The sequence below is a fragment of the Callorhinus ursinus genome, unplaced genomic scaffold (genome assembly GCF_003265705.2).
Source record: "Callorhinus ursinus isolate GAN/ISIS: 27379988/994484 unplaced genomic scaffold, GSC_fseal_2.0 scaffold9, whole genome shotgun sequence".
NCBI lineage: Eukaryota > Metazoa > Chordata > Mammalia > Carnivora > Otariidae > Callorhinus > Callorhinus ursinus.
In genome coordinates this window covers 208643-234719 of record NW_027397071.1, presented here as the reverse complement: position 1 = coordinate 234719, position 26077 = coordinate 208643, and the positions used below count along the sequence as shown (strand labels likewise).

At 41.7% G+C, this 26077-nt stretch overlaps 1 protein-coding gene across 8 annotated transcripts in view; it reads left to right on the top strand.

The window, feature by feature from the left end:
• The first annotated feature begins 6863 nt into the window (after positions 1-6863).
• The window catches only part of PDE4DIP (phosphodiesterase 4D interacting protein), a 215902-nt gene continuing 196688 nt past the window's right edge, over positions 6864-26077 (top strand). For 4 of the 8 annotated variants that reach the window (XM_073896043.1, XM_073896048.1, XM_073896040.1 and 1 more), the window contains exon 1: positions 6866-7379. In XM_073896043.1, the coding sequence (XP_073752144.1) occupies positions 7147-7379 (233 nt within the window). In that variant the 5' untranslated portion in view covers positions 6866-7146. Of the gene's footprint in view, positions 7380-26077 lie in introns of all 8 variants that reach the window. The other 4 variants (XM_073896042.1, XM_073896041.1, XM_073896032.1 and 1 more) reach the window with 2 other exon arrangements.

The window sequence follows — 26077 nt, the reverse complement described above, 5'->3', positions numbered from 1 at the left end:
ATATTTAAGGCTGTTTTATATTTAAGTCTGACATTTTTCTATGTCTCTTTTTTTCTGTTTGTTTTGTTTCTTTTTCTTTTTTTAAGATATTTTTAAAGATTTATTTATTTGAGAGAGAGTGAGCTCACGAGTGGGGGGAGGGGCAGAGGGAGAGACTCTCAAGCAGACTCCCTGCTGAGCATGAGCCCGAAATGGGGCTTTATCCCATGACCCATGAGATCATGACCTGAGCCAAAACCAACAGTCGTATGCTCAACCGACTGAGCCATCCAGGGGCCCTGTGTTTGTTTTGTTTCTTAAATTCCATATATGAGTGAAATTATATGGTATTTGCCTTTCTCTAACTGACTTATATCACTTAACATTATATGCTATCCATCCATGTTGTTGTAAAAGGCAAGATGTCATTCTTTTTTATGGCTGAGTAATGTTCCATGGTATGTGTGTATATATATACCACATCTTCTTTATCCATTCATCTATCGATGGACACTTGGGTTGCTTCCATATTTTGTCAGCCAGCAGAATTCTTTTTTTTTTAAGATTTTATTTATTTATTTGACAGAGAGAGAGAGAGTGAGCATAAGCAGGGGGAGTGGCAGGCAGAGGCAGAGGGAGAAGCAGGCTCCCCGCAGAGCAGGAGGAGCCTGATGTGGGACTCCATCCCAGGACCCTGGGATCATGACCTGAGCCGAAGGCAGTCACTTAACCGACTGAGCCACCCAGGTGCCCAGCCAGCAGAATTCTTAATCAGGTGCCTGGGTAGCATCAGGATTCTTTCATCGGCTATAGCTTCAGCTGTTTTTACTAGATATTTTCTGTAGTATCATTAGGTTGGATTGATTCAGTCAAAATTTCTGATGTCTCTCACTTTCAAACAACACAAAATGTAATAGGACACTTAATATTAACAAAGCCAAAAAAAATTTTTAAGTCAATTCCAAGGCCGTAGAGCTACCCAAACAAAATTATATCAGAACCCAGTTTAATTCTTGGGATAACTCAGAACCACATAGCTGTTTCTAAACATCATAGCAGAAATTCAATGTTGGGTAGAGAAAGAAGAGAAAACCTTTTCAGTTTAAGCCTCCCTGGCTTACCAATCATTTTATGCCAGTTATCTGAACCTGTGACTTATAAGTGTAGTTTCACTTGTTTATGGTACTGTGTTTAATATGTGGTGGGTGGAGGTGGAAATCCCCTTTAGAAATCATTTCCTCTTTTGGAGTAGGACACTTGAGATCTTCCTGCCTTGTTATACAAAATTTAGAAATTTACAGGTTGGCAGTCTCAGTTTAGTTACTAAGTACGGTTTAATGAGCTTATTGATTTTCCACCAACAAATCAAACCTATTCATTTTCATTTCCCCCTTTCAACTCCTTCTTTTTCTGGCATGCAGGGGCTGATTTGAGTATAAATTCTGTTTAGTGACATAATTTCCATCCTTTCTTGTGTGTGTTTCTTTTCAGCCCCTGCACAATGACTCCCGCCACTGTATGAAAGCTATGGAGTTGATTAGGTCTATGAGAACTGCCTCCTGGTCAATATTTTCCCCTTCATTTCAATGGCAGAATTGACTTCAACAAATTTCTAAATTGCAACTGCTTCTATTATTTCTGAGATATATTGGTGATTTATTCTACTTGCTGTTTGCTAACCTTCTGGAACCTGACAAGTCAGTGTCTTTCATCAGTTTTAGAAAATTCTTGGTCTTTATCTCCTCAAGTATTGCTTCTAGCCCATTCTCTGTCTCGTCTCTCTGAAGGACTACAATTACACATATATTATACCTTTTGACTGTATTCCAAATGCCTATTATGCTCTGCTCTTCCCCACACGCACTTTTTCTGTCCTTCATTTTGGAAATTTTTATTCACCTATCTTCCACTTCATGGATGCCGATTTCTGCTGCATTCAAACTGCTGTTGAACACACCAGTGGGTCTTACTTCCAGTTATTGTATTTTTATATTTAGAATGTCCATCTAGGGGCCCCTGGGTGGCTCAGTCAGTTGGGCGTCTGCCTTTGGCTCGGGTTGTGATCTCAGAGTCCTGGGATCAAGTGCTGCATCAGGCTCCCTGCTCAGTGGGGAGTCTGCTTCTCCCTCACCCTCTCCACTCTGCTCGTGCTCCCGCGTGCTCTCTCACCCTCTCTCAAATAAATAAATAAAATCTTTAAAAAAACAACTTTTCTCCTCATGTTTAGTCATTTGGATTTGGATTTAGCATGCCTCTTAATTTTATATAAGATCTTTGACATTGTGGAGGAAAAAAATGTAGAGGTTGTGGATGATGTTATCTACCTCCATAGAGTTAAGTTTTGTTCTGGTAGGCATAAAGAATACCAATGGATCACTTTGATTCTGTAAAGACTTGGCTTTAAGCTTTGTTAGATCTATTCTTATTTCAGTACTTAAGTATTGCCCTTACTCTAAAAATGCAACATTTTTGGGTGCCTGGGTGGCTCAGTTGGTTAAGCGACTGCCTTCGGCTCAGGTCATGATCCTGGAGTCCCGGGATCGAGTCCCGCATCGGGCTCCCTGCTGAGCAAGGAGTCTGCTTCTCCTTCTGACCCTCCCCCCTCTCATGCTCTATCTCATTCTCTCTCTCAAATAAATACATAAAATATTTAAAAAAATAATAAAAAAATATATAAAAGTGCAACATTCTTGAGTCTCAACTGAAAGCCCTGGATGTCTCTTTACCTTGGAGAGGTTTGAAGTCCAAGTTGTATTAGTGTTACAGGATTTTTTTCTCTGTGTTGGTGCCCGCAGTTCTTGGTCATGCAGTTTCAAAGAATGAAGTAGTAGACTGGACAGAGTGGTGGGCAGGAAAGGAAGGTTTATTGAGGGATAGCAAAATAATAGTACAAAGCTCCCAACAACGAGAGGCTTGCCACTGGAGTTTCTAAATACAGGTGTTTTTATGGGCTTGTTGGTGGGCTGTTTTATTTATTTATTTTTATTATGTTATGTTAATCACCATACATTACATCATTAGTTTTGGATGTAGTATTCCATGATTCATTGTTTGTGTATAACACCCAGTGCTCCATGAAGAACGTGCCCTCTTTAATACCCATTACCAGGCTAACCCATCCTCCCAGCCCCCTCCCCTCTAGAACCCTCAGTTTGTTTTTCAGAGTCCATCGTCTCTCATGGTTCATCTCCCCCTTGGATTCCCCCCCTCCTTCATTCTTCTCCTCCTGCTATCTTCTTCTTCTTTTCTTTTTTTTTTAAACATATAATGTATTATTTGTTTCAGAGGTACAGATCTGTGACTCAGCGGTCTTGCACAATTCACAGTGCTCACCATAGCACATACCCTCCCCAATGTCTATCACCCGCCCCATCCCTCCCACCCCCCCACTCCAGCAAGTGGTTAAGCGTCTGCTGCCAAACAGCAACCCTCAGTTTGTTTTCTGAGATTAAGAATTCCTCATATCAGTGAGGTCATATGATACATGTCTTTCTCTGATTGACTTATTTCGCTCAGCATAACACTCTCCAGTTCCAACCATGTCATTGCAAATGGCAAGATTTCATTCCTTTTGATGGCTGCATAATATTCCATTGTATATATATACCACATCTTCTTTATCCATTCATCTGTGGATAGACATCTTGGCTCTTTCCACAGTTTGGCCATTGTGGATATTGCTGCTATAAACATCTGGTGGGCTGTTTTAATATGATTAACCCTCCATGCGCCTGCCATCCAGTCAGGTTTTTGTCATCTATCTATCACATGGGAAAGGGTGGAGGGCTCCTTCCAGGGTGGTGTAAAATCCTTTAAGGGTGATTTCCTCTTAGGGTGGGGGCCCCTTGTCCCTGCCTGTCTGCCTTCCAACTATCCTTCATCATTAGGTGCTGAAATCTCTACTTAGCTCATTAGCCTCTAAACTGCTGTTTTCTGGTGTGTGTATGTGTTTAATCTTGCTTTGTGCATGTTGGGCTTTACAACTGGACACTACCCTGAGGAGAATTTGCACTAGATTTTTTTTTAAAGATTTTCTTTATTTATTTGTCAGAGACAGAGAGAGAGCACAAGCAGGGGGAGAGGCAGACAGAGGGAGCCCAATGCGGGGCTTGATTCCAGGACCGTGGGATCATGATCTGAGCCACAGGCAGACGCTTAACCAACTGAGCCACTCAGGTGTCCTTGCACTAGATTATTGAACTACATCTCTGCCATTCTTCTTTCTCTGGGAGTTCTCCCTCAAGTCCCAGCCACTTTAGCAGCTCTGAACTTTGACCTTTGACTCTTCAGCCCAGTAATACTGCCAGCTTTTACTTGGACTTTATTTTTTAGCACTTGATTGGAAAATTCCCTCAGGAGAAAAATTTCAGGGTGAATATGGAGCCCACTTGTTCTTCTCCTCTTTCAGGATCATAGATTCAAGTCCTGACTGCTTTGGTTACTCTTCCTTTTCTTCAAAGAGTTGTTTTGATGTTTTTCTATATTTATAAACACTTATATATTCTATTCTATCCTACCCTGCACCCAAAGGGGAAGTTAGTCTGATGCATGCTCTTTCATCCTAGATGGAACTGGAAGCTTCAGCACTTCTTACCTCTTGAGTTTGCAGTAATTTCACTGACCTACTTATTTGCCTGAACCAATGAAGATGGCATATTCTCTTTAAATTAAGGAACCTTAATTTAAGGTGGCTCAGTTGGTAAGCATCTGCCTTCGGCTCAGGTCATGATCCCAGCGTCCTTGGGATCAAGTCCCGCGTCAGGCTCCCTGCTTATTGGGGAGCCTGCTTCTCCCTCTCCCACTCCCCCTGCTTGTGTGCTCTCTCTGTCTTTGTCAAATAAATAAATAAAATCTTAAAAAAAATAAATTAAGGAACCACATTCCTTTTATTTTGTATATTAGATCAAATCTCCTATCGGTCTGTGGGCAAAGCCAAAGTCAGACTGCTAAGACACCAGCTTCAGCTAAGTAATAGGATAGGAAGCCTGACTGCAGAGAATGATGTGGTAAAGAATGAATGGAGGAGCACCTGGGTGGCTTGGTCAGTTAAGCATCTGCCTTAGGCTCAGGTCCTGATCCCAGGGTCTTGGGATGGAGCCCTGCCCGCCCCCCCCCCCCCGCCTTGGGCTGCCCGCTCAGTGGGGAAGCCTGCTTCTCCCTCTCTCTCTCCGACCTTCCCCATGCTTGTGCTCTCTCGCACTCTCTCTCTCAAATAAATAAATAAAATCTTTAAAATAATGAATGGAAGTCAGGAAGTATAGCTATCAAATGCATACAGTGTGTTCAAGCAAGTTGGTTAATGAAGGGAAGCCAGAAATATGGTAGTTAGAGGTGGGAGGACCTTATTTTCGAGATGAGGAGACTTGAGCATGTTTATAAGAGTGGGGGTAGACCAGCGGGTGCAGGGGTGGCTCAGTTGGTTAAGTGCCTGCCTTAGGCTCAGGTCATGATCCCAGAGTCCTGGGATTGAGCCCCGCATCTGGCTCCCTCCTCAGTGGAGAGCCTGCTTCTCCTTCTCCCTTCAGCCCCTCCCCACTGCTCATGCTCTCTCGCTCTCACTCTTGCTCTCTTTCTCTCTCTAATAAATAAATAAAATCTTAAAATAAAGGAGGGTGGACCTAAAGGAGAAGGTGAGGCCAAAGATATAAAGACAACGAAAGATAATTAGGAGATAATTAAGAATTCTAGAAGAGATGGGAGTGGTAGGGTAAATTGCCCAGGTAAAATATATTGGGGGGGGGAACAGAGGTAAAGATACAGATTAAGGTTTGAAAGAGAGAATGAGATACCTGATAGTGTCATTTTCTGGAGACATTTGGAATCATGATACGAGGGGACACTTAAGATAAACAGTAAAGAAGTAGAATTAAAGACTGGATGAGGTGAATGAGTGAGAGAGATTAAGTCTCTGACCACTCCCAAGTTTGGGGCTTGGGCAACTGGGTGGATGATAGTGTTGGGTTAAAAAAAAAAAAAAAAAAAAAGCAGAGGCCTGAACAGCAGACTTGGGAGGAAAAGGTGTTAAGGTAAGTTTCTTTGTTTACACTGAATCCATCAATAGCCCATATTGACTTTTTTTTTTAAAGATTTTATTTATTTATTTGACTGAGAGAGAATGAGAGAGAGAGAGCACGAGAGGGAAGAGGGTCAGAGGGAGAAGCAGACTCCCTGCTGAGCAGGGAGCCCGATGTGGGACTCGATCCCAGGACTCCAGGATCATGACCTGAGCCGAAGGCAGTCGCTTAACCAACTGAGCCACCCAGGCGCACTCCATATTGACTTTTGTCTATAAACTTTGGCGCCCATAGTGCCTACTACAAAGATGAACCCCCATTGCAAGTCTTGTTTATATAGTGTAGCAAGAAGCGTTCTGCTTTGCTGGATCCTGACTAGCTTCTGTTCTTAAAGGACACTGTGGAATATAAGAAAAGGCTTTTCAGAACGAACATTAAGTGGAGGATTTATTTGACCTATGAACTGTTTTTTAACCATGAATTCATCCCCGTTACGGATACCAAGCTATATATACTTTACTATGAGTTTTTCATGAAAAATGGAAATCAGAAAGTCTCAACGGAAAGGAAAACTGAGGTTATTTAGGAGAAAGGTTTTTGTTTTGTTTTGTTTTGTTGTTTAACAACTAAAGGGAAAATTGAGAGGGAGGGGAAGATTTTAAGAGAGAAAGAGGGAGAGACGGGGTTAGCCAACGGCCCGGAGAAGTAGTGATTCTGAGCAAAGAATAATGTAAAATAGAAGAGGCTGGCTGAGTTGGAGGGAGGAGGAAGACACAACCCAGGAAAATATGGGGAGAAGGAGTGAGAAAAGGAGAAACTTTTAAGGTTGGAAATTGAGGACGGTGACAATGGAGCGGATAGGAAGACAAAAAAGAGTGCCCTCCGGGAATGAAAAGGTTTCCAGGTTGAGGTAGCGGGTGGAGAGAGAATGGGCTGATGAGAGGGTGAAGAGGCAGCGGCGGGTGTTTGTGCGCCAGGGACAGAAGCAATCTGGGCGGAGCAGGTGACAGAGGCAGCCGCGGAGGAGGCCTGGTCCTTCCAGGTTTCCGCCACCATCCATGCCCGGAGGATGCTCCCTGGCCGTGCAGGAAGACCGTAGGAAACCCAAGCAGGGACGGTAACCGGGACTGGCGCGGCCGGGCCCAGGAAACCCATGAAGAGAACCGACAGCGCGTCCTGCTGCCACCGCCGCTGCGACTGCAGCTGCTGCTGCCGCGCGTCCCGCCGGGCGCACCACGCGCCTTACTGCTCCGGGGACGCGCTGCAAGCCCCGCAGCCCTCGCCGCAGTCTCCCGGCCGGGAGCGACGGCAGCCCGAGCCGGCCGGGAGCTGGGCAGCGGCGGCCGAGGAGGAAGAGGCAGCGGCGGCGGCCGCACCCTGGATGAGGTGAGAGCACCGCAGGAGCCCTGCGGGAGCCCGGGAGCCCGGGAGCCCGGGAGCCCAGGAGCCCGCGGTCTGCGCCGGGATTGGCGGCGCGCGGGGCGCTGGGCAGGAGCACGGCGCCCGGGGCTGGGACCTAGGGCGACTGGAGATCCCGGCGCCTGGGAGGGTTTGACGACGAGGGACCTCAGCTTGGAGAGGGTTGGAGGGCCCCGGGGAGAGGATTTGCGGGGGCTGAAGCGGCTGGTGGCCGGGGAGAGAGGGGAAGAGTCAGTGGGGGAGTTGCCTAGAAATAAAGGTGTGGCTCTGGATCGTACCGGACTAAGGCTTGGGAAACGCGTCTCGCTTCCGAGGTCTTTTGCTTGATGTGTGTAGACACCCGCTTTGTTGGTGCAGAGGAGGCTGAGGCCATGCCTGTTGGGTCGAGTCAAAGGAGAGATGAACACATGATGCAGAAGGCCATGCCTGGGTGGAAGCATTAGGGATAGCAAAAGAAGAGAGAGGATCAGGAAATGCGCGCGGGTGTTCAATTGAAGGAGTACCCGCTGCTTTCTCTAACACCCCCCTTTTTTTATAATGTAGTTTTTATTTATCTAAGATACAGACAGCAGGGTGGGGGTTGGTGATGGTTCTTTCTTTCTAGGCTAGGTCTCTTCCCCTGCAGAGCTGGGGCCATGCCTGTTGGCCGGATGAGGCCGTGCAGGACAAGCTCTATTTAAACTCAGCCCCTTCCTTTGCGTTGAGATGGAAGACTGGACAGATTAGGCCTACATTTTCTTCATGTAGCATCAGTAGGACAAAAATCTGCCATGCATATGATTTTTCGGAGAAGAGACAGATTGTGCTACTGCCTTTTTTGAAATAAGCATTTCTTGGCTTAGCATTTTTAGCTTACTCTTTTATGAGAACCCACTACTCATAACTCATACTACAAGGCAATAGTGTCTTCAATCTCTAGGCTGCCATTAACTAACTGGGATATGAAAAAAGTAACTTCATTTCTCTAGGCCTCAGTTTCCTATGTATAAAATCACAATCTTTTGAGGATTAATTACAGAACTAAATATTAATGAAAACTGTTCTCTGTGTTTAAGACAGTGCTTTATTTGTAAACTAGGAAACTAGTTTATTCACACTTAATTGTATTTATTCATCACACTGTCCACTGTGAGAAAACGGAGTCAAAGACATTCAGTTAACAGCGCTTAAAGGAATCACATTTCTATTAAGAAACCCATAACAAAATTATTGCTTTTAAGGAGTTGAGGCAACACGTAAAACTAATATAACATTGTCTGTTAACTAACCAGAATTAAAATAAAAACTTTAAAAAAAGGGGGGTGCCTGGGTGGCTCAGTTGGTTAAGTGTCTGCCTTCTGCTCAGGTCCTGATCCCAGGGTCCTGGGTTGGAGGCCCATGTTAGGCTCCCTGCTCAGCGGGAAGTCTGCTTGTCTCTCTCCCTCTTCCCCTCCCCCATGCTCATGCTCAAGCTCTCTCTCTCTCAAATAAATAAATAAAATCTTAAAAAAAAAAAAACAAAACTGGGGCACCTGGGTGGCTCAATTGGTTTAAGCATTGGACTCAAGATTTTGGCTCAGGTCAAGATCTCAGGGTCCTGAGATTGAGCCCTGAGTCGGCTCCACCCTGCATCCATTTGTTTGTTTTTAAGTAGGCTCCATGACCGCTTAAAGTGGTGCTTTAGATCAAGAGTGCACGCTCTACCAACTGATCTAGCAGGGTGCTCCTTTACTTTCCAAAACCATACCTGTCTTATCTATAGTATTAGAGGTTTATGAGTATTAGAGGCTTATACTTGGGTAGGGGTGTTTTGGGTGTCCAATTTTCCAACTATCAAATCAACTAAAAAATGGAAGAAAACACCTTTGCACATGATCGGGATTCAATTTAATTCTGTTATTTATTGAGCAACAGTGGTGGAGTCCAGTACTTAACTACCCTCAAGTAGGTCAGAATCTATGGTTTGTAAACTATGTGCGTCTAACTATAGTATGAAGTGCTGTAGCAGAAAGATGAACTGTGGAAAGGATAAATAAACAAACAAATAAATGAAAGGAAAGCAGACTTCAGGGAAAGCAGACTGTGTCCCAAGAGGTCATACAAAGTGATGTTATCTTGGAAAATATGTTAGAATCTGGTCTTTACCTTGTCGGGTCTGTTTCTCAGGCTGGTATTAAATCCACAAGACTACTGTATAAACCCAGAAAGGCAAATTATTATAATGAGGATTTATTATCAAAAATTAAAATGAAGATTCTCACATCTCAGGGAACTAGACCCTCTTCTGTTGCTTAGGTCTCTCGGCGTACAAAAACAAATTATAAGCAAAAGGTTTTTTGTAAAATGAATTTGGAGCAAGGGAAAATAATCAGTGCATTCCAGATTTTTAAAAAATTTAAAGCTTTAAACAGAGTTAACAGAGGCGCCTGGGTGGCTCAGATGGTTGAGCATCTGCCTTCGGCTCAGGTCGTGATCCTGGGGTCCTGGGATCGAGCCCCACATTGGGCTCCTGGCTCGGCGGGGAGCCTGCTACTCCCTCTCCCTGTACCCCTCTCCCCAGCTCATGCTTTCTCTCTGTATCTGTGTCAAATGAGTAAATTAAAAAAAAAAATCTTAAAAAAAAAATAAAGAGAGTCAACAGGGGATACAAGTGGGTTCTTTTTTCCTGGATGGTGAGTGTCATTAATGATCAGCCTCTCTTCTTATGTACTTCTTTTTTTCTATTTCTGACATGCTATTATTTTCAATTAGGTAATAATCTGTTTGGCCTGGGAATCCTTGTGTCCATTTCAAGTGTTGGCACATCTTTTCTCTGAACCAGTTTGTCTTCACTGTAAAGTTTACATTTCAGACATCAAAGCTCACTTTCCTTTAGGTAAAATTCATGATAAGGCAGGGAAGTGGGGTGGGGCTTGTTATAGCCCCTACATGCTGGCAATATGAGCCAGGTGATTAATGGCTACTGAATGTGATGCTAAGAAGCAGAGGACCAGAGAGGGCTTCACACATACATAAGAGGTGAATTCTGTCTGGCCTAACAAAATAATGAAGCCAGGGTTGGAAGGGAGGCAAATTTTAGCAGAGAAATAAAACGAATGTATGGCCCTGGGAAAATGCTTTCTTGAAATGAGACCCATGCTGTGATAGAACTTTTCAATGAGGATTTAATTCAAAAGTGAGCCTCTTTCAAGTATGCAATTGTTTAAAAGGAGGAATTAAGTGAGTTGCCAGCTGATGGCAATCTGCCTCAGGGTGCATTTTTGAACCCTAGCTGACTGCATGTTCTAGTTGGATAGTCTGGAGCCAGCAGAAAACTCGGGGGGAGTGATGTCAGAGAAGGTTACATTTCTAACATCAGACGTCACCCGTATGTCTCTTTAGCCATCTCTTTTTGTAAGTATTATTTTGTTACTGCTTTATTGAGATATAGTTGACATAAAACAAACTGGGCAAATTTATAGTGTACATTTGAAAAGTTTTGACATATGTCTGTATCTGTGAAATTATCACATGCTCATCATCCCAAAAAGTTTCCTTCTTCCCTTTTATAATCCTCCCTCCTGGCTCTTCTTGCCCCCACTAACACACAGGCAATCAACCACTGATCTGCTTTCTGTCACTATATGTTAGTTTGCATTTTCTAGAAATTTATATAAATGGAATGATATGGTAGGTACTCTGTTTTTGTCTGGCTTCTTTCACTCAGTATAATTATTCTTTTTTTTTTAATTTTCTTTTTTTTAAAAGATTTATTTATTTATTTTGAGAGAGTGAGAATGAGAGAGAGAGAGAGAGAGAGAGTACATGAGAGGGGGGAGGGTTAGAGGGAGAAGCAGGCTCCCCGCTGAGCAGGGAGCCCGATGCGGGACTCGATCCCGGGACTCCAGGATCATGACCTGAGCCGAAGGCAGTCGCTTAACCGACTGAGCCACCCAGGCGCCCTCAGTATAATTATTCTGAGATTTATCCATGATGTCGTATCAATAGTTCGTTTTCTTTTGTTGCTGAGTAGTATTCCCTTGTATGGATATGCCACAGTTTGTTTATTAATTCACCAGCTACCTTGTTTCAGTTTTGGGCTATGACAAATAACACTGCTACGAGCATTCATGTACAAGTCTTCGTGTGGACATAGGCCTTCATTTCTCTTAGGTAAATTTCTTTTCTTCTTTTTTTTTTTAAGGATTATTTATTTATTTATTTGAGAGAGAGAGAGAGCACAAGCAGGGGGCTGAGGCAAGGGAGAGGGAGAAACAGACTCCCCGCTGAGCAGGGAGCCTGACATGAGGCTCGATCCCAGGACCCTGGGATCATGACCTGAGCTGAAGGCAGACGCTTAACTGACTGAGGCACCCAGGCGCCCCCGTTTCTCCCCATTCTTGTCAGCACTTACTATTGTCTTTTTTATTAGAGCCATTCTAGTGTGTGCAAAATGGTATCTTATGATTTTGATTTGTGTTGCCCTCATGAATACTGATGTTGAACATCTTTTTATGTGCTTAATTACCAGCTGTATATTTTTGGTGAAGTGTCTGTTGAAATCTTTTGCCCATTTTTTATTGAGTTATTTGCTTTTTTATGGTTAAATTTGGGAGTTCCTTATGTATTTGAAATATAAGTCTTTATTATAGTGGTACTTTGCAAACATGTTCTCTCAATCTATATCTTGTCTTTCCATTTTAATAAGTGTCTTTTGAAGACCAGAAAAATTTAAATTTTGCCAAAGTAAGTACAGACTACCAAATTTTTCTTTTATGGATTTTGCTTTTAACCCAAGGTCACAAAAATATTCTCCTATGTGTTCTTCTTGAAATGTTATAGTTTTACATTTTATGTTTGGTCTGTGATTCATTTTGAGTTAACTTTTGTATGTGGTACAAGGTATTGATCAAGGTTCATTTTATGCATATGGTTATCCACTTGTTCAAGCACTATTTGTTGAGAATTCTGTTCTTTCTCCATTTAATTGCCTTGGCACTTTCATTGAAATCTACTGATCAAATATATGTGAGTCTATGTCAGAATTTTCTATTCTGTTCCATTGATCTATTTGTCTGTTTTAAGACCAATACCATACTGTCTTTTTTTTTTTTGAAAGCCACTGACTTTATTGATTTAAAAACACTTTACAAGGATACTGCCTGTTCTGCCAAAAAAGGAGCCAAATAGCGTAAGACAGACCAGAGATGGAAGTGGGAGTGAGGGAAGGGCCAGGAATCCACTTGGAAAAGCTGACAATTGTGGACTTGAAACTGGCAGGAGTAGGAGAAGGGAGATGCATGCAAGAGTGAGAATTCAAAAAAAAAAAAAAAAAAAGAGCAAAACAAAATTGAAATGGTGAGGGGAGAGAACTCCCAAAAACCTTGGAGTACATCATAGGTGAATATGACAACGGCAATCTCTTCCTTTGTAGAGGACAGGGGAGGAGTCCCCATGCCCTGCAAACTCTGGAGACTCAGTGCTGGGGCTGGGTTTGGGGGCCCATCCAGAGAGCCTCACAAGAAGACCTTGCAGCACTCTCAAAGGCCCCCGAAGCAGTCCCGGGATTGCTTGGCGTTGGCACCACATGTGTCCTTCAGCCATTCCCAGAAGAGATCTTCATCTTTCTTTAGCATCAGAAACTGACCAAGGACCACATAGTCCTTGTCAAAGCCCCTTTCCTCCAGCTTCTTGCCCAGAACTTCACCAATCTCGGCCAGGCTCCCCACTGGCTTTTCCCCCATGGGCTCTCCCACCAAGTCTCAGTGCTTCCGGGAGGTTGTTATCTTGATCAGCTTAATTGGCAGCTCCCCATCCTGTATAGCTCCTCCTGCCACCCGACCATTCCCACTGAGGCTCATCCCACTCCATACTGTCTTGATCACCGCAGTTCTTTTTAAGTTTTAAGATCATGTAAGTCCTCCAATTTTGTTCTTCTTATTTAAAATCATTTTTGGCTATTCTACGTCCTTCGTATTCTCATATACATTTTAGAATCCACTCGTCAATATAGACAAAAATCCTGCTGGTGGTTTGAGTGGGATCACATTGAGCCTATAGATTAATTTGAAGAGAATTGATATTTTAACAATTTGAGTCTCCTGATCCATAAACATAGTGCATATCTCCATTTATTAGGTTAGTGGTTCTCAACTGTGTCTCACAGTATCTGGACACATTTTTGTTTATCATAACTCAGAGCAGGGGTGATATGGGCATCTAGCAGATGGAGGTAAGGAATGCTGGTAAACATTCTACAATGCACAGAACAGTTCCTGCAATGAAGAATTATCCAATCCAAAATAATAAGAACAATAATGTCTTTAATTTCTCTCACCAGTGTTTCATGTTTTTAGTGTACACTATTTATGTATCTTAGAGACACTTATGCCTAAATTCTTCATATCTTTAATTCTATTATAAATGATAACATCTTAAAAATTTCCATTTCTGATTGTTCATTGCTACTTTATATTGATCTTTGTATATTGATTTTGTATCCTTCAGCTTTGCTAAATTCACTGTCTAGTTCTAATAGATTTTTTATAGATTCCATAGAATTTTCTACATGATGATGTCATCCCCCCAAAAAGAGAGATGAAATCTTACTCCTCTTTCCAATCCCAATGTCTGTCTGTCATTTATTTGTGTTTGTTTGTTTGTTTGGTTTTGCTTTATCACACTAGCTAGAGCCTCCAGTACAAAGTTAAATTGAAATAGTGAGAGCAAACATCTTTGCCTTGTTCCTGATCTTAGGAGGAAGGCATTCAGTCTTTTATCATTATGTGTGATGTTACCTGCAGGTTTTTCATAGGTACCTTTTATCAGGCTGAGGAAGTTCCCTCCTATTCTTAGTTTTCTGAGAGTTTTCATTAGGAATGGATGTCTAATTATACATCTATTGAGATTACTGTATCATTTTTCTTTTTTTATATTGTTAATTTGGTGAATTACACTGATTGATTTAAGAATGTTAAAATCAACATTGGGTGCCTGGGATCAATCTCACTTAGTAATGATATGTTATACTTTCTATATATTGTTGGATTAGATCTGCCACAATTTTGTTAAGAATTTTTGCATCTGTGTTCATGAGGGGTATTGGTTTGTATTCTTCATTTATAATACCTTTGTCTGAATTTTGTATAAGGATAGTGTTGGCATCCAAAAAGGAGTTGGGAAGTATTCCCATCCCTTCAATATTGGGAGAGAGTTTGAGTGGAAATTTCATTATTTCTTCCTTAAATGTTTGATTATATTCACTAGTAAAGAATTTTAAGCCTAGTTTTTCTGTGTGCGAAGGTTTTTAACTACAAATTCAATTTCCTTTTTATTTATTTGTCAGAGAGAGAGAGCACAAGCAGGGGGAGTGGCAGGCGGAGGGAGAAGCAGGCTTCCTGCTGAGCAAGGAGACCAATGTGGGGCTTGATCCCAGGACCGTGGGATCATGACCTGAGCTGAAGGTAGATGCTTAACCAACTGAGCCACCCAGGCATCCCCAAATTCAATTTCCTTAATAAATACAGGACTATTTGGTTTATCTGTTTTTTCTGGGGAAAGTTTTGTTAATTCATGTAGTCCAAGAAATTTGTTCATTTTTTAAAAAAAGATTTTTTTTATTTATTTGTTTTAGAGAGAGAGAGTATGAGTGAGGTGAGGGGCAAAGGGAGAGAGAGGGAGGAAGCAGACTCCCTGCTGAGCATGGAGCCCAAGTAGGGGCTCAGTCCCAGGACCCTGAGAGCATGACGTGAGCTGAAACCAAGAGTTGGATGCTTAACCATCTGAGCCACCAAGGTACCCTGAAATTTGTTCATTTTATCTAAGTTGTCAACTTGATTGCCATAAACTTTTCAGTTTTGAAAATTGAAATATGATTTTATGTGTTTTTTTTAAGATCTTATTTATTTATTTGAAAGAGAAATCAAAAGACAGAGCATAAGTGGAGGGGGAGGGGCAGAGGAAGAGGGAGAAGCGGACTCCCTGCTGAACAGGGACCCTGACGTCAAGGGGGCTCGTTCCCAGGACCTTGGGATCATGACCTGAGCAGAAGGCAGACACTTAACCGACTGAGCCACCCAGCCACCCAGAAATACAATTTTCTTATTGGTCCTTTGATATTTATAGAGTCTGTAGTGATATCATCTTTCTCATGTTTATTTGTGTTTATTTGTGTATTATTGTGTTTGTCTCTTCCCTTTTTGTTTTGATAAACTTGACTAGAATTTTATCAGTTTTATTTACCTTTTCAGAAAACCAGCTTTGGCTTTATTAATTTTCTCTATTGTTTTTCTCTTTTCAATTTATTTGCTTTACCCTTGATCCTTATTGTTTCCTTTCTTGTGCTTACCTTGAATTTCATTTGCTCCTCCTTTTCCAGTTTCTTAAAGTGGATGCTTAGATCATTGATTTAAGAACTTTCTTTTCTTTTTTTTTAAATGATTTTGAATTTATTTTTTTTAAAGATTTTATTTATTTATTTGAGAGAGAGAATCAGAGAGAGAGAGAGCATGAGAGGGGGAGGGTCAGAGGGAGAGGCAGACTCCCTGCTCAGCAGGGACCCTGATGCGGGACTCGATCCTGGGACTCCAGGACGATGACCTGAGCCGAAGGCAGTTGCTTAACCAACTGAGCCACCCAGGCATCTCAAGAACTTTCTTTTCTAATACAAGTGTTTTAGTGCCAAAAATTTCATTCCAAGTACAGCATTAACTCTATCCCACAAATTTTGATATCTCATGAATTCATCTTCATTCAGTTTAAAATATTTTCTCATTTCACTTTTAGTTTCTTCTTTGCTCTGTGGGTAATATAGAAGAGTGTATTTAGTTTTAAGACATTTGAGGATTTTTCAGACTTCTTTCTGCTGTTGATTTCTAATTTAATTCTATTGTGGTCTTGATGATTTGAATTCTTTTAAATTTGTTGAGAATTGTTTTATGGCCCAGATTATGATTTGGCTTGGTCAATGTTCCTTGTGCACTGGAAAAGAATATGTATCCTGCTGTTGCTGAGGGGTGTGTTTTATAAAGATCAGTTAGATCGAGTTGATTCATTATGTTGTTCAAGTTTTCTATGTCATGTGTCTACTTTTTTAATCAATTACTGAGAGAGGTATATTGAAATTCATTAATATAAATTTTGAATTTATTTCTCTTTGATTCATGTCTTTTGCTTCTTGTATAATGAGTGTTACTAGGTACATAGCTTCTCAGTGAGTTACCATTCTCCTTTTTTATTTTAATTTTTTTCTTTAAAATGCTAAACTCAATGGCTTTATCTTAAGTTGTATGAAATATTAGTATTCAAGAATGCTGAAACTTGTTGCCTACAGGCAACCCTGTAGGGACCCCTTTCACGCGAGAGCTTTTTCTGTATCGTCATTTAATAAGCTTCTATCACTTTACTCACACACACAAATGCTGAAGCGTTTTTTATGTCACTCAAATGTTAATCAAAACATCTGAAAGGAATTACTTTTATAAAAACATTAACATATTGTTATAGAGCAAATAGATTTTTGTTTGTTAGCTTATTATATTTCCATTTTGAAATTAAAATACATCCACAAGAGTCAAAGTAGGTGGTTTTGGCATTTCTAAAGCAAAAAAGATTTTTTATTTTATTAATTTATTTTTAAAAATATTTTATTTATTTATTTGACAGAGACACAGCAAGAGAGGGAACACAAGCAGGGGGAGTGGGAGAGGGAGAAGCGGGCTTCCCTCTGAGCAGGGAGCCCGATGTGGGGCTCCATCCCAGGACCCTGGGATCATGACCTGAGTCGAAGGCAGATGCTTAACGACTGAGCCACCCAGGTGCCCGCACAAAAAGTTTTTTAATAAACACATCCCGATACTGTGCTAAAGGCAGAGTTAATCCATTTCTAAATTAGTTGGTTTCCTTGTTATACATTGTGGCAAACAACTAGAGCACCACCCACTGTTCTGGATTTCAGTCTGTAGTACCACATTCTTCCAGAAGGTTGGCTCCTAGAACTGGTGATGGTAAGAAAAGAAGTAGCGGCATGAACAATTGGAGGACTAAGCCTTGGGAAGATTAGCAATGAGATAATAATACTTTTCTAAATTCGATCAGCATCATTTGACCTGAGTGGTCAAATGGACATGAGTTTAAAGTGTCTTTTTGACCCCCTTCCCTACAATGTGGCCCCCTTCCCTACAATGTGGAGACTCCATTTATCCCTTACCAAATGCAGCTACCACGGGTTGTATCTCCAGTGCCCATTGTGCTTTACAAATCCTAATGTTTTCATTAATCTGAAAGGAGAGTCTTTTAACTTTGAAGGATACTCAAGAGAGCTTTATTACACTTTAGAATTTGAAAGTGCCCTGAAATTTGTCCTTTAAAAAAATTCTCTGTACTTTTTTTTGTGCTATAAGATTCTTACAGGTGTTATTCTGTGATTAAATATTAAATCTCCAGCTTAATAGAAACGATACCTAAATTTTAAAGAACCAATTCTAGTTATACCAATATGACCTTAAGGAAAAGTGAAGATATAAACTTTTTATTTGCCTATTTGTTGGCGTGAAGAAAGATAGAATGTAAAGAAAAAGCCCTAAACCTTTCCAAAATGGAAAATTAATTTTAAGTATATAATTATGTTCCTATCCCCTATTACTGTTACTGTTTTTGTGTAAATGATTACCACTGCTACCTGTAAACTCTCTTCGGGCAATAAGCAAGGGCTCATTTTGTTTCTCTTGTCTCTGGGATCACTGTCTATGTTGCCAGATAGCCAGTGCCTGAAAATCATTGTTTAATAGATTTTGTCTGATTTTTTAGTTATTTCTGTCAAGAGTGAGGGGAAATAAATACAGACCCTGTTACTTCATCCTGTCTGGAAGTAGAAGTATCTCTCTAGTCATCTTTCAAATTAGTAGTTTTCAACCCTAACTACACATTAGAATTACCTGCAGTTGGGGAGGAAGTTTTAAAAATGGGGCGCCTGAGTGGCTCAGTCATTAAGCGTCTGCCTTCGGCTCAGGTCATGATCCCAGGGTTCTGGGATCGAGCCCCGCATTGGGCTCCCTGCTCCGCGGGAAGCCTGCTTCTCCCTCTCCCACTCCCTCTGCTTGTGTTCCCTCTTTCGCTGTGTCTCTCTCTGTCAAATAAATAAATAAAACTTGAAAAATAACAAAAATAAAAATGGATGTATAACCTCTACTCCAAACCAGTTAAATAAGATTCTTTTAGATTGAGACCCTAGTATCAGTATTCCTTAAAAACACTGATTTTTCCTATGTACAGCAGGGTTAAAGAACCCTGGAGTCAAAAAACTATTGCATTTAGAGGCACCTGGGTGGCTCAGATGGTTAAGCATCCGACTCCTGATTTCAGCTAAGGTCAGGATCTCAGGGTTGTGAGATGGAGCCCCACATTGGGCTCCACACAGGGCTTGAAGCCTGCTTAAGATTCTCTCTTCCTCTCCCTCTGCCCCTCCCCCCAGCTAGCATGCGCATGCACTCTCTCTCTCTCTCTCTCTCTCTCTCTAGAAAAAAAAAGAACTACTGCATTTATGAACAATTCTGAGAGACTTTTGTGTTCTGTCACACCAAGATGTGCGGTGGTGGGAGGGGGGTGGTGGCAGTGTGGTGCTATAGAAACTTTTAAAGCAGAGAACTGTCATATTTAGATCTTTGCTTTAGAACTGTAAGTGTGACAACTGTATGGGAGATGGGGTTAGGTGGGCTGAGTGAAGAGGCAGGGGATCACTGAGAAGCTACTCAAGGTCAGAAGCAATGAGGGCTTCAACATGGGCAGTGGTAGTGGGGAAGGGAAAGAAGGGATACTTTTGAGAATTTCTAAAGTAGAATTGATAGGACTTGCTGAACAAGAGGGAGGAAACAAGAGTACTCTTAAATTTCTAAATCAGTCATGGAGGGAGGAAGAATATCATTAACTGAGATAGATAATATGGTAGGAGAAGCAGGGATCAGGGAAATGAATTACTCCAGTCTGGGACATCCAAAAGGAGGTATCTTGTAGAACCATCTCTGACCTTTAAATTTTTCTGAGTCATAGGAGAGAGAAAACATTTAGGAGCAAATCTTCTGAATGTGCTGTATGATTTTTGATAGATGTATCTTACTCTTTTATTTGATGTAGGGTAATATTAAAATCTATATACATTTCTTGTGCATGCATCAGTTAATATTAGAATAAAGTAGATGTCTTGTAGATGACAAGGTCAGGGATTTTTGCAGAGATTTGTTAATGCCTTTTTTTGGCTGTGGGAGCATTCATTTCTCCCCTTTTTGGACAATAACCCTGCATTTCTTTTCTTTCTTTTTTTTTTTTGCATGGCACTTTATTTTTTTATTTTTGTTTTTTTTATTACTATTATTGTGTTATGTTAATCACCATACATTACATCATTAGTTTTTGGGGTGCAGTGTTCCATGATTCATTGTTTGCGTATAACACCCAGTGCTCCACGCAGAACGTGCCCTCTTTAATACCCATCACCAGGCTAACCCATCCCCCCACCCTCCTCCCCTCTAGAACCCTCAGTTTGTTTTTTAGAATCCATCGTCTCTCATGGTTCATCTTACATTTCTTTTAAAGAATTACCTTTTTTGGGCGCCCGGGTGGCTCAGTCAGTTAAGCGGCTGCCTTCGGCTCAGGTCATGATCCCAGGGTGCTGGGATCGAGCCCCATATCTGGCTCCTTGCTCAGCAGAGAGCCTACTTCTCCCTCTCCCTCTGCCTGCCTGCCGCTCTCCCTGCGTGTCCTGTCTCTCATTATCTCTCTCTCTGTGTCAAATAAATAAATAAAATCTTAAAAGAAAAGAATTACCTTTTTTCCCATTGTTTATTAAAGGGAACGTCAATTAAGGTCTCCTAACTATATGATGCTGACGAGACCCCACACTAGGACAATCTGACTTTCTTCATAAAATCATGTATTCAGTGGAGCCACATAAAGTGGAAAAATGGGGGGACCCCTGGGTGGCTCAGTTGGTTAAGCTTCTGCTTTCGGCTCAGGTCATGATCCTAGGATCCTGGGATTGAGTCCCACATCAGGCTCCTTGCTCGGTGGGAAGCTTGCTTGTCCCTCTCCCTCTGCCTGCAGCTCCCCCTGCTTGTGCTCTTTCTCTCTCTCTAGCAAATAAATAAGTAAAATCTTTAAAAAAAAAAAGGTGGAAAAATGGTTGGAACCATGTATTCCCTGGGTCCTTATTGTTTCTTCTGCCCTTTCTGAGCCTTTTCTTTTGATTCTTCAACCCTTTCTTTGATTCTGTGGGTCTTCCCTTCCAGTAATCCTTTATAAAGGAAAAAAAAAAAACAGAAACAAAAAACAGGGGCGCCTGGGTGGCTCAGTTGGTTAAACGTCTGCCTTCGGCTCAGGTCGTGATCCCAGGGTCCTGGGATGGAGCCCTGCATCGGGCTCCCTGCATAGCAGGGAGCCTGCTTCTCTCCCTCTGATGCTCCCCCTGCTTGTGCTCTCTGGCTCTCTCTCTCTCTCTGTCAAATAAATACATAAAAATCTTAAAAAAATTAATTTAGCTAAAGTTGGCTCATTCGTCTTCTCAAAAAGTATGTATGGAATGCCAGGAATAATTCTGGGTGCTGGAATAGAACAAAGAACAAGCTTATAGGATAAACGCTCCACCCTCACAAGCTTAAGTTTAATGAAGTCGTGGGGATGGTACAGCAAACGAGTACATACATATACAATAAAGTGTTTTTTTTTAAAGATTTTATTTATTTATTTGACAGAGACACAGCGAGAGAGGGAACACAAGCAGGGGGAGTGGGAGAGGGAGAAGCAGGCTTCCCGCGGAGCAGGGAGCCCGATGTGGGACTCGATCCCAGGACCCTGGGACCATGACGTGAGCCGAAGGCAGACGCTTAACGACTGAGCCACCCAGGCGCCCACAATAAAGTGATTTCTCATGTTCATAAGGTTTATAAGGAAAATAAAAAAGAATCATTGATTGGCGAGGGATCGAGCAGGTGGTAAGAGAACTGCAGTTGCAAACCCCTAAGGTCCGAATACCTGGGGGTGTTGGAGGAACAGAAGGAAGACCGCGGCCGCGGAAGCATGCTGAACAAAGCGAGAGTGGCAGGGGATGGGGGGAAGAGTTGGACTGAGATCTTGTAGGCCATGGGAAGAAGTTGATTTTATTCTAAGGACACTGGGAAACCGATGAAGGGTTTGAAGCATAAGCATAATGTGATCTGGAAAATGTTTAAAAATATCACCCTGCACTTGTAGAACAGACTTTAGGAGGCCAAGAGTGGAAGCAAAGGAGGCTGCTTTGAAGACTGTTGCAGGAAGTAGACCAGATACGAGATAATGGTGATTCACATTGTGGTGGTAACAGGCAAGCTGGTAAGAAGTGAATGGAGTCAAAATATGCTTTGGAGGTAGAGCCAACAGAATTGGATGATGTATTGGATGAGGGGAATGAAGTTTAAAAAAGAGGTATCACAAGGCGCCTGGGTGGCTCAGTCGGTTAAGTGTCTCTGCCTTCGGCTCGGGTCATGATCTCAGGGTCCTGGGCTCGAGCCCTGAGTCAGACTCCCTGCTCCACGGGAAGCCTGCTTTTCCCTCTCCTACTGCTGCTCCCCCTGCTTGTGCTCTCTCTCTGTCAAATAAATGGATTTAAAAAAAATTTTTTTTTAATTTTATTTATTTATTTGACAGAGAGACAGCGAGAGAGGGAACACAAGCAGGGGGAGTGGGAGAGGGAGAAGCAGGCTTCCCACTGAGCAGGGAGCCCAAGGTGGGGCTCGATCCCAGGACCCCGGGACCATGACCCAAGCCGAAGGCAGACAGCTAACGGCTGAGCCACCCAGGCGCCCCTTAAAAATTTTTTTTAAAAAAGGATATATCATGGGCCTTTTTAAAAAGAATAATTTAAACCTAAAATTGCTCTAAGAAAATTAAGTCTATTTAAACAAAAGATTTTTTTCATGTTAATGAAAAAAAAAGATTAATTTTCCCCCATGGCGTCAGGAATTAGTTCAGGGATAGGCACTTGACTCAAACAGGATTCTTCAGGGGCCTCCTGAAAGAGGCAGCCTCTCTTCTAATGCATGTGAGCCTCAGAGAGAATGTAGGGTCTCCTGGCAGATAATTCACTACCCTGCAGATGCTGAAAATAAAATCAGAACAGAATTGGAGATGGAGATGGAGAAAGACGACTTCACTGTTGGAGTCTCTGTGTTAAGCTGTATTTGAAACCTCTGGTTGAAGTTTTTTGCTTAATCTTAGTTGAAGTTTTTTCCCCACTCATTATGGGGGACAGGGATGGAGATCTGTCCAACAGAGAGGACTCTGGATAATATAAAAAATACCTTCACAGAGGGTTGCATATGATGACCAGATGGAGGGCCTCATAAATAAAGGGGATTTGTCCTGGATCTCACAGGAGTTCCAAACAGAATTCTTTAAGTTAGATTTGGATCACTGACATTCATGACAGCAGTAGTATCATTGTTATGATTATTGCCTGTATAATTTATGTCATTAGTAATTTTTATTAAAAAAATTTTTATTGAGCACTTGCTACATACCAAGCCGTATCTTAAGCAATTTATTTATTTATTTATTTAAGATTTTACTTATTTTTTTCCAGAGAGAGAGGGAACACAAGCAGGGGGAGTGGCAGGCAGAAGGAAAAGCAGGCTCCCCGCTGAGCAGGGAGCCCGATGCAGGACTTGATCTCAGGACCCTGGGATCATGACCTGAGCTGAAGGCAGACGCTTTACTGACTGAGCCACCCCCGTGTACCTCTTAAGCAATTTACCAAACATAATCTCATTTAGTCCTCAATACAGTTCTGTGAGAAAGATATTATTATTATCCCCATTTTTTATAGAAAGGTTAAAAAATGTGGCACCATGATACAATTAGGAAATGGTAGAAGTGCTGCTTAATTGGCAGGTGCTAAATTTATGTTTCATGTGCATTGCAGTAATTATTTTTGCCCATCTTGCTTTAAAAATGTTTCTTTTCTTTTTTTTTAATTTAATTTTATTATGTTATGTTAGTCACCATACATTACATCATTAGTTTTTTTGTTTTGTTTTATTATTATGTTATGTTAATCACCATACATTACATCATTAGTTTTTGATGTAGTGTTCCATGATTCATTGTTTGCCTCTAATGCCCAGTGCTCCATGCAGAACGTGCCCTCTTTAATACCCATCACCAGGCTAACCCATCCTCCCACCCCCCTCCCCTTTAGAACCCTCAGTTTGTTTTTCAGAGTCCACCGTCTCTCAGGGTTCGTCTCCCCCTCCGATTTCCCCCCTTAATTCTACCCCTCCTGCTATCTTCTTCTTCTTCTTTTTTTTAACATATAATGTGTTATTTGTTTCAGAGGTACAGGTCTGTGATTCAACAGTCTTGCACAATTCACAGTGCTCACCATCAATGACCCTAGATTTTCTTTTCCTTAAAAAACAAACCAAAACAATAACAAAAAGCCTTTGCTAGAGCTTTGGCAAAAGTGGTCTGGTCTCCAAGTTAGCATAACAAGTGTAAAATGTCATCTGTTTTAAAATAATAAGCTCCATTATTAAAATTTGACCTTGTGAGGATTTGCTTTCTAATTCATATGGTATAAGTCCTGAAAGCATGGAGAAATGAATGACCTGTTTAAAACAAAAAGGAGCATACCTGGACGTGAATCTATCAAAAAAGCATCAGATAGTTCCCTATTCAGATTAATAAAAATGGGTGAATTGTACATTTCAAAGGAGAATCTGGGACACTGATCAAATAACAAAGACTTAAAGCAAGCTGGGCTCCCGGCCCAGAATAATAGGCACATGAATTCACAGACTGGGGGGATTTTATCCACTGTGTGTGTGCTCATCTCACACTCACATTCAGCTGTACCACATCAGCTCACAGAAAGTGAGCAGTCAACATGAACAAGTGACCTTAGTGTACAAACAGAAACAGTACCATATTTTAGCATCCTTCTTGTCTCCATAATATTCAAATCTATAACATCTTTTTGCCTCCTTGCTATATAAATCTCGACTTTGGAATCTCTAAGTAAATATTGCAACTCAGTGTACAGCTTTATTATATTCTCAACAAGAAAGATTTTCCTGGGGGCGCCTAGGTGGCTCAGTCGGTTGTGTGTCTGCCCTCAGCTCAGGTCTTGGGATCCAGCCCCTGCATAGGGCTCCCTGCTCGGCGGGAAGTCTGCCTCTCCCTCTGATCTCCCCGCCCCTCCCCCCACGTCGCATGCTCTCACTGTCTATCTCAAATAAATAAATTAATTAATTAATAAAATTAAATAGAAAAGAAATGTTTTCATGAATTGCATCTATCTTCTAAAAGAAAAAAGATGTTCTTGGTAGTAATTGAAAGCACATTCTGGAAAGAAAATGCTTAGGCACTATATTATACAGAATGGTCTTATAAAAGTACTATTTATTGCTCCCTTAATTTTCACCATAAATCTAGGTCCTACTGTGCAGCCTTAAATAAGTGCTCCAAATTCTTTGTCTTTCTTTAAAGAGAATAATAGCTTCTTTGTGAATGGGAGGGCTGGGTCTCTAACTTTACAGCATCACCTTGGATTAAGGGTAAGTCTGGGAGTCTGTGTATCCGTTGTCTATTGCTGCATAGCAAATTACCCCAAAACTTAGTGGCTGTGATGGTGAATTGTATGTGTCAATTTGACTGGATCACAGGGTGCCCAAATATTTGGTGAAACATTATTTCTGGGTGAGTCGGTGAGGGTATTTCCAGAAGAGATTAGCAGTTGAAATTGGCAGACTGAGTAAGGCAGATTGCCTTCTCCACTGAAGATGGGCACCATCCAATCCCTTGAGGGCCTAAATAGAACAAAAAGACAGAGGTAGGGAGAATTTGCTCCCCCTGCCTGCGTGCAGCAGTAGGGACATTAGTCTTCTAATCTCAGCTGGGATTTATACCATGGGCCCCCTGGTTCTGAGAACAACATCAGTTTTCCTGGGTCTCTGGCTTCTACACAGCAGATAATGGGACTTCCCAGCCTCCATAATTGCATGAGCCAATCCCTTATAGTAAATCTCTTTCCAATACCAAGAGTGTGATTACCAGGGATCATTGGGGGCTACCTTAGAGACTGCCTACCATAGTGTGCATCCATTACAGAAATTCCTGGAAATTAGAGGAACACGAGGATTTATTCCTTTCTTTCCTTCCTTTTGGAAGGAGGCCCTTACAAATCAAGCACAAAAAAAGAAAGGACGAGTGGAACCAGAGATTAGGCCAAAGACTATGCCAAGCTATTTCTGTCTGTATCCACAGAACAAAAAACATCAGACTCTACTTGCTCAGTCAGCCCTCCAAGCATCCCTAGAAGACATTGCTGGCAACGACTGGTTCTGGCTATCTTCTTGGATGACTTAAGGGTTGAGGAGGTCAATGTCTGGACAATGTAACTTGTTTGCAGCACAAGAGGTATACTGGTTGGAAAGCTCTGCCTTAGATAACCTATTGGGAGACCACTTTGTATTTTTTAAATTTATTTTTATTTTTTAATTTTATTTTTTAATTTTTAAAGATTTTATTTATTTGAGAGGAAGAGCGAGTGAGAGAGAGAGAGCATGAGCTGGGCGGGGGGAGGGGAGGGAGGGAGGCAGAGAGAGAAGCAGGCTCCCCACCAAGCAGGGAGCCTGATGTGAGGCTCCATCCCAGGACCCTGAGATCATGACCTGAGCCAAAGG